The sequence below is a fragment of the Castanea sativa genome, chromosome 8, assembly GCF_040712315.1.
Source record: "Castanea sativa cultivar Marrone di Chiusa Pesio chromosome 8, ASM4071231v1".
NCBI lineage: Eukaryota > Viridiplantae > Streptophyta > Magnoliopsida > Fagales > Fagaceae > Castanea > Castanea sativa.
In genome coordinates, this window is record NC_134020.1 from 52,301,304 (window position 1) to 52,310,166 (window position 8,863).

General features: G+C 33.4%; 1 protein-coding gene across 1 annotated transcript; it reads right to left on the reverse strand.

The window, feature by feature from the left end:
- Nucleotides 1-114: 114 nt before the first annotated feature.
- Nucleotides 115-3,365, reverse strand: LOC142606629 (uncharacterized). The gene has a single exon (XM_075777945.1). It carries the CDS (start codon nucleotides 3,121-3,123, stop codon nucleotides 610-612), a length of 2,514 nt encoding a protein of 837 aa, XP_075634060.1. The 5' UTR covers nucleotides 3,124-3,365; the 3' UTR covers nucleotides 115-609.
- Nucleotides 3,366-8,863: the final 5,498 nt, after the last annotated feature.

Sequence of the window (8,863 nt, forward strand, 5' to 3'; positions counted from 1 at the left end):
AAATAGTTCCTAAACCAATATCCTTAGGCATTTGTTAACTTTTCGCTAAAATAAAATCAAATTAACTAGAAAGCAACAACACCAATATAAAGAGAAATAAGTCTCATTGGCTACTAAAGTACAACATAAAACAACAATTTAAAAATAAAAAACATAGCAGGGATCTTAATAGCATAACATCTTTCACTGAGCAGTGTTTTTAACCTTAGTTTTAGTTGCTAATCTAGCTCTTACAGAAGTAATACATTTCATAAACTCCACTTCACCTCTCATTTCAGCATTGAGAATGCTTTTATTTTTTTATCCCTCCAAATATGATAAATTTTAGCGTTACAAGCCAACTTACTTGCTGATACTTATAAATGACTACTTGTCACTATTTGCTTGATTGAAGCCTTTTTTTTTTTTGATAATCTGCAATGCATTACTTAAAAACTAGAAATACAAGGGGGATAATCATCCTTACAAGCAGCCAACAAGGCAGGGGGAAGATTATCCTTATTGAAGAAAAAAGAGATCCTAGAGAAAACAGCAAACCTAGCTGCTCTTTACAATGCTGAGATTTAGATCTTTGACCATTGCATGCATAACTTGTAAGAGACTTGACATTTATACTCTTTGCCTTCTTTGTTGACGGCGGTAATTTGGAGGTTTTGTAGGGACAAAACTATCAGTAAGATATAGAATTCCCACTGTTACAAAGAAACCAATTGCATATCCAATTCCCACTCCTTCCCATGAGAACCATGTTTCCTTAATTTCAACCCTTGGTGGTTTTGTTGGTGACAAATTTTCTAGACATGGCACTCGAATTTGCATTCCGCACAAACCACTGTTGTTGGCATAAAAACTTGGATCATCCATTGTATCCATTTGGCTGCCAATTGGAATCTTACCAGTGAGCTTGTTGTTACTAACATCCAGAATTGTTAGTTGTTGCAATTTTGCTAGTGATTGCGGAATTGAGCCTGATAAATTGTTGTGTGATAAGTCCAAACTCTCTAGGTTCTCTAAACAACCAAGACTTGTTGGTAACCTCCCATAAAGGTTGTTGTGTGAGATGTTGAGAACCTTTAGAGCTTTCAAGGTGCCTAAGGAAGCTGGAATTTCACCAGAAAGTTGGTTCATTGATAAGTCTAAAAAATAGTAGATGTCGAGTCTACCCAATGATAGATCTTGCTTTGACTTCTTCCAAATCACAGTCACATCATCAATGTTGCCGTACTGCTTCCGGCTGTGAACATGTCCAGAATAAGAAATTAAAGATTCCATGGTTGTTCCAATCATAGCAACAAGATTTCCAAAATTAGCAGGGATTTCTCCAACAAGATAATTGTTTGAAAGATCAAGAATTTGGATATTAGTAAGATTGGAAATACAATTAGGGATTGAACCATGGAGAGAGTTGTTTCGTAAAATTAGGGTACGAAGGGTGGAGATTTGGAAGATAAAGTTTGGCAATTCACCAGTAATTTTGTTGTCACGTATGTCTAGGTATTCAAGCATGCTCAAATTAATAAGGTTTCTGGACAGATTGCCAGAAAAATTATTTTTGCCCAATGCAAGAATTTCAGTAAAATTGGAAAAGTTTGTTGGAATCTCACCTGAGAATTCATTTGAAGATAAATCAATGAATTGGAGGAACTCATTTGACCTAAAATCTGGCAAAGTGTTGCCAGAAAATTTGTTGTTTGACAAACATAATGTTGAGAGAAACAGAATATTGACGATGGATGCCGGAAGCTTCCCTGAAAAATTGTTGTCATCCAAATCAAGAAATGTGAGTGCAGTGGCATTACCAATGTTGCTTGGTAGTTCTCCATGAAATTTGTTATGAGATAAGGAAAGAATAATCAAATTGTCAGAGTTGAAGAGAAAAGGTGGGAGAGAACCTGTGAGACTGTTATTTGACAGATTTATAATTTCAACTTCCATTTCAGCAGGCCATTGCGGGAACGTTCCTTCTAGTTGGTTCTCACTCAAGTCCAAAGTTTTGAGAGTCTTCTGTGCAGAAATCCAATTTGGAATTTCTCCTACGAGATGATTGCCTCCAAGCATAAGAATCTTCAAGCCCTTGATATTGGACAACCCGGATGGAATTTCTCCAACAAGCTTGTTATTGTCCAATTGAAGTGTCTCCAACTTCGTTAATTTCAGTATGGATGATGGGATTCTACCTGTCAACTTGTTGTTGCTCAAGGCCAAACAAGTTATGTTAGATAGATTGCCAATATCAGCAGGAATTTCCATTGACAATGAATTATCATTCAATTTCAATATCTCCAATCCCTTCAAATTCATAATTGATGAAGACGGAATTTTACCAAAGAAGTGGTTATTAGGAAGAGACAATTGATGTAACTTTGTCAAATTCCATATCCCCTTAGGAATCTTATTTTCCACATTAAAAATAGAATCTAAATTCAATACCCTTAAATTTTGAAGAAATGCTACTTCTTCACTTAGAGTACCCTGGAATGAATGATAACTCAAATCAAGATATTGAAGATACCTCAAGTGAAAAAGTTGAGAGGGAATGGAGCCATTGATGAGGAGATTAAGGTTCAAATCAAGATGAACTAATTTGGTCAAATTGCCAAAGCCATCACGTGGCAATTCTCCCTGGAATAAATTGGAACTCAAATCAAGATATTGAAGATACCTCAAGTGAAAAAGTTGAGAGGGAATGGAGCCATTGAACATATTACCACCCAAATCAAGATAAACTAATTTGGTCAAATTGCCAAAGCCATCACGTGGCAATTCTCCTTCTATTTTATTGCCGGACAAGTCAAGGTGCATCAAGCTTCTAATGTGAAAGAGCGGTGTCAAGATGGTGGAAGGCAACGTCTCCAGAGAGATTTCGACCAAATATAGAGCTAGCACAGTCATGGAACCAAAGCGAGAACTACAAAGGACCCCATCCCAATGGCAACAATCTGAGCTGGAATTCCATGAGTCTAACCGATACAATTCGCTTTCTGTTAAAGAAGTAGCATTGATGATGGAGGCTTTAAAGTGGAGAAGGGCTTGTTTTTGATGTTCAGGGCAAGAGAGAGAAGTGGCGACGAAGGTGAGAAGTACAGGTAGTAGCAGTGGTAGTAGTAGGCTGAGTTTGGCCATTGTTGAGTGTTTTTCTTTCTTTGTTGGACTTGGAAGTTGGGGGAGAAGTGGTACTGCTTAGCTGTGGGTGTGGAATAAAAATAGTAGTGATCGTGGACAAAGTCAAGTCAACAATTAGTCCATGAATGAAGCCCCAAAGGTCCACAAGCAACTACCGCGGGACAGTTGGAAGGTACGATGGTTTGGCTTGTGATCTACTTCCGGTTCAAGAAAGATGCTAGGTGTATTATGTACTTGCCGCTATTTTTAATTTTTCTTTTGGCAACCTTGAAGAGCATCTATATCAGACTTCTTCTGGTATCTCAAAAAAAAAAAAAAAAAAAAAATCAGACTTCTTTGAATTATGCTTTTAAGTCTTATGCTTTTGGATGAAATGCCTAGGTTATAATAATGAGCACTGTTTTATACTGGGAGAAAAAGTAAGAATACTCCAATATCTAGGAAACCAAGTAAGAAATTAGTATCTCTGTGTGCAACAATAGAGATGCATTTCTCTCTTTTTTTATTTGGAAATATTTTAGCCTGACATTCATAAGCACCCTTTCAGATACCTGTTAATGAAAGGGAGAAACCTAATATAATTGAATGAAATGCAAAAAGGCCAAAATCCAAAAAAATTGGAGAAAAAAATACAGCCTCATTTTAGAATAAATGTGAAAGTTCATCACAGTAATTGAAAATATTCCGGGACCCAAACTTGGGGTGTTCAGTATATGCACTTAAACTAAAAATTGTTGTATAAAAATATATGTGAAATATATGTGAATGAAAAAGTGTGTGAAAATACATGTAATATTGTTTAAAAACTGAAAATTATTGTGTGAAAACACTTACCAATCACAAACATCACAAAGTGATAACCAAGCCTAACAAGCTGTATGACTAGGAGAGGTTAATTCCATAGACCTTAATTTTTTTCGTAGTTAAATAAATAAGTCATCAAGAACTTCTAGATTGGGTGTATCCGGAGTCAACAACTTCTAGATGCATGACACTTTCTGCTCTATCTCTTGTCATCTTCCAAGAAATTGCTCATTTATTTCTTTGTCTCTTGATAGTACACCGTGCACGGGACACTTTCTGCTCTAATCTATCTCTTGTCAATTGTCATCTTCCAATAAATTGCTCCTTTATTTCTTTGTCTCTTGTTAATTAGTACAGTGTGTATTTCAGTATTTTCTCCTTTAGCAGACTCCTCCAGCTGGATGCCATTATTTAGAATTATATTTGATATTTTTTTTAATCTATTTTTATATATTAATCGATTAATCCATTAATTTATCTTAATGATTAAGAGAGAAAAGCTCATGGGTTGATCTAAGCTAGAAGTTGTGATACCTTCTAATTAATCCAGGTTGTTTTAATTTGATCCAATATTGACCTTAATCTATGAAGTAGCCTTGCATTATTGTAACTTTTGACCATTTTTGGCATTGTGCAACCAAACAGTTTTCACTTTATTTTCCTTTTAAGAACTTTACATGCAATTGTCTACAAGGTCTCTTGTTGACTGGCCAAGCTTGTTTGCAGCGACGAACTCACAGCTACACGAAGGGGCCTTGGGCCCATGGCCCCCCTTGAATTTCTTGTTTCTTTATTTTCGAGGGAGGATTTATTATTTATATTCCCCAAAAATGTAAAGTTATTCCCCGAAATAATATATATATATATATATATATAAGTTTTTTTTTTTTTTAAACACCTCTTTTTTTTTTATTTTATAAAATGTGAATTTTGAAAATATGGCATATTTGGTAGTAGTGTTTAAGTATTATTGTTCAGTTTTCAGTGTTGTAGAAATATGTGTTTAAGTGTTATAGAAATATATATCAAAAATGTTATTGTTGTTTAAATACTGAAAATTGTTATTTAAATACTGAAAATTCTTGTTTAAAAATGGGTGCCAAACAACCCCTATGGTTAGATTACATGTGCTTGTTATATTCTTTTTGCTTGTAAGATTTCAAAAATATTATAGATCAATAACTATGTCAATAAAGTCATATTTAGATTTTAACCTTTTGTGATAAAGATTTATGCATAAAAAATAAGTTTATTAATCGAATAATAAATAACACTTGATTGAAACGAAATTTCGCATGCATGTTAAGAACATATAGAATATGCAATCTAATGATTAAATTTTCAAAATTCATATTCAATTAAAAAAAATAAGGAGAGTATAAAGAATTTCCTGTTCAAAAAATATGTGAAAGAACCCAATAAAAAAAAGGTTAGGGGTCACAATTATGTGACTGATTGTAAGACCAAATATGCCAGTAAGGTGTGTTGTTTTCAATTATTAATTTTTAATTTTTTCCATTGGTATTTTTAGAAACGGTTTTTTTTTTCTTTATTCAAATGACTTTTGTTGTTAAGTTGTTTGTGATCCACAGTTAAAAAATTGATTCTTTTTAATTATTTATCCTTGGTAATATTAATCAGTTTTTTAATTCCAAACTATTAAATATATAAATAGATAATATATAGAAATTTATTTGTTTGGTAATTTATGGGAAATATAACTATAAAATTTGTCTTTTTCAAAAGAAAAATACAAATAATCACAAAGTTATTTTGTGTGTTTTCTTTTATTTATTTATTATTTTTTATGGGATGTATTTTCTTTAATTGATTGGTCGTCAAAGAAATTTATTTAGAATAATGCTACAATTACTATAAAATTTAATATATAGGATTTACAAAAAAGATGTATCAATTTTTAAAACATAATAAAAAAAAGTATTATATTTTATATGTAGCGCCAATTATATTTATTATTACATTAATTTGTAAATATTTTGTAATGAAGTTGGAAGTAGGTTTGGTTTTTTTAATTTATTTATTATGTTATTGATGTGGTAGTAATCACGTTTATTGCCACATCAATTTGTAATTTTTTTTATTAAAGAGCAAAAATTAAGCATGTTCCCCGATTAAACTCAAGTATTGATCAATAAAATACAAACATCATTATATTTTTCAAAGACAATTAATTTCAATATAACTATGTGTATGAATTTAATTGGGGAACTATATGTATTACTTTTTATTTATTTATTTATGATATGAACCATATGTATTACTTAAGTAACTATATCTAAAGTTTACCCTTTGTAAAACTAGTAGTAGCTTGAACAATTTTCTTGTTGATATTTTGCATTTTTATCCTTTTTTATTTTTATTTTTTATTTAAGTTACACAAGTTAATTAAGATCCTAATTTTGTCTCTGCTTGTCCAGCAATTGTAGGACCACAACTTTTTTTTTTTTTTGTTACAACTTTGCCAAAATTTTAATATGATAAATTGAGAGTTGTTGCCTATCACTTCCACATGGATTATCATTATTTTTTCTTCACCATTCATAAATTACTACATCAAAGTTGTGATTAAAAAAAAATTGTGATTCTAGATTTTCTTATGTTTGTTTGTAAATCATCTTATTCAATGGAGTTTGGCTTTCCTCTAGTCTTTTTGTACATTAGAGATGACACAGGACTAACACTCAGCATAAAATATAGCTATGGGCCAATCTTGTCTCTTGTGCACAAGATGGAAGCCTTACTCTGTTTAATAAACACTTTACATTTTATATTCTTTTTGGATAATTCAAATGAAATTTTCTACATTGGCTCTTGATGCTTGTGTGTTTAAATAAGCTTGTTTCTAATGTTGTAAAATAGCAGAAGCTCAAATTACCAAGATTGATTGTGAAAATATTTTAGGCTTGAGAAAGATCTCCAAACTAATCAATAGGAACGAAAAAAATAAATCCAAAAGATAATAGACACAAAACACTAAGAATTTACGTGGTTCGGCAATAGCCTACATCTACGGGAGACGACGAACAAATTTTACTATAACAAATTTGGGATAATACAAATTGGTGTAGAGGCACTCTCACAAACCCAAATCCCAAATACACCCAAATAACTCTCTCTCATAAATACAAAACCAAAGAACCAAATACAAACCAAAGAACCAATGGTTCACAGATACCAAATACCCAATACCATATACGAATTGCACACAAACCAAAGAGAGAGCCACAAATCAAAGAGAGAGCCACAAATCAAATCCAAAAGTTGCAATGGACCAAGAGAGAGCAAATCACCAAACCGCAAAACCAAAACCAAACGGCAACAAACCTCTCTCACTATTCCAAATTGCAATCCACAAATATCAAATAGCCAAATGAAGAGAGAGCCTTTTTCTCACACACTCTCATCTTTCTTTTTCTGTAGCAGCACTATGCTTATATAGGAGACTTGAGTCGGCTAGTATATCCAAATCCAAGAAGGACTAGACTTCTTTTCCACACAAAAAAAGAGAATCACTCCTATTCCAAATTGAACTGGTAGACAAGACCTCTAATAGAGCTTGATAACTTCAAACAACAGTAACCTAAATTATTCAAATCCAATAAGGAGTCGAACTCCTAATTCAAGCCATATTCTACATCTAACTCATCTAATTTGCTTAAAATTAATTTTTTGTCCCTCCAAGTGTGAGTTTGGATAGCAGCAGGAGTGGCGTTTTGCGCGTCTGCGTTTTTTTGGCTGGATCCTGTGCACTGTTTACGGGACTCATAAGTACGGAATTCAGCAAACTTTTCTTTAAAATTGGGTCCCACAGCACTATTCACATATTTAAAAATTATTTTATTACAGTGTTTTTAGCAATAAATTTTTAATTTTTAACAATAAGTAATATCCAAAGACCCTTAATCCTCACTTCCAATCTCAACCTAAATCTCCCTGTCAACGTCCCTTTCGCCCCTTTCTCTCGCTCCGATATGCTTGGCCGTATCGCTGACTAGACTCGCATCAACTTCAACAACTAGAACCAGAATTGCTCCAAGAACCCTTCCGATTCCATCTTCAACTTCTCCAACGACGACTCCTTCCCTTCCTCCGGCGCCGCCAATGACGACTCCTCCTTCCATCTCGTCGACGGCAAGCCGCCATCTAAGCCCAAGTTCGGCTCAAAGTGGAGGTTCCAGCAACAGCGCTAGCTCCCTCAACGCCACGACGAGGAAGTCGAAGCCAAAATGCACGAGGCAGAGAAGGAACGCGCTTGCCGCGATCGTCACTACAATAATAACCACTCCAACACCAACAACATGATGCGCTGAGAGCCATTGAAATCCTCCATCGACATCCAACCCGAATGGAACATGCTTGTTCTTATTTTTATTAAATTTTTAACTCATATTTTTTCTTTTGCTAAAATTGAGAAATAAATATTTCAAATTATAATCTGATGTGGCATGAGTGATGAGTGTTACAATGAATTTTTAATAATATTTTAATCTCTCCGTTAGTCACCTCAGTTATTTCCATTTGTTGACTGACGGAAAGGACTAAAATAACACACGTTAATTGGTTTATGGACTAAAAGTGGTGAAATGAAAATGTAGAGACCAAAATGGAAAAAGCCAAAATGAAAAGACTAAAAGTGCATTTACACCTAAAAGTTTTGTACGAAACAAAAAGTAGAAAAAAAGAAAAAGAAAAACAAGGTACTCGACTTTGTTAAGATCGAGTACTATAAAAAAGTACTCAGTTTCCGCAATATCGAGTACCACATTGTTTTTTAATCCCTTAAATTCTAGTGTCAGTAGTGCCACGCTGGTGACTCACCTAAGAACTCGAGTTCATTGAACTCAAGTACTATTTAGAACTCGATTTTGTGAAACCTGAGTACTAAGAAAATGGTAGATAGCTAAATATTTCCAAA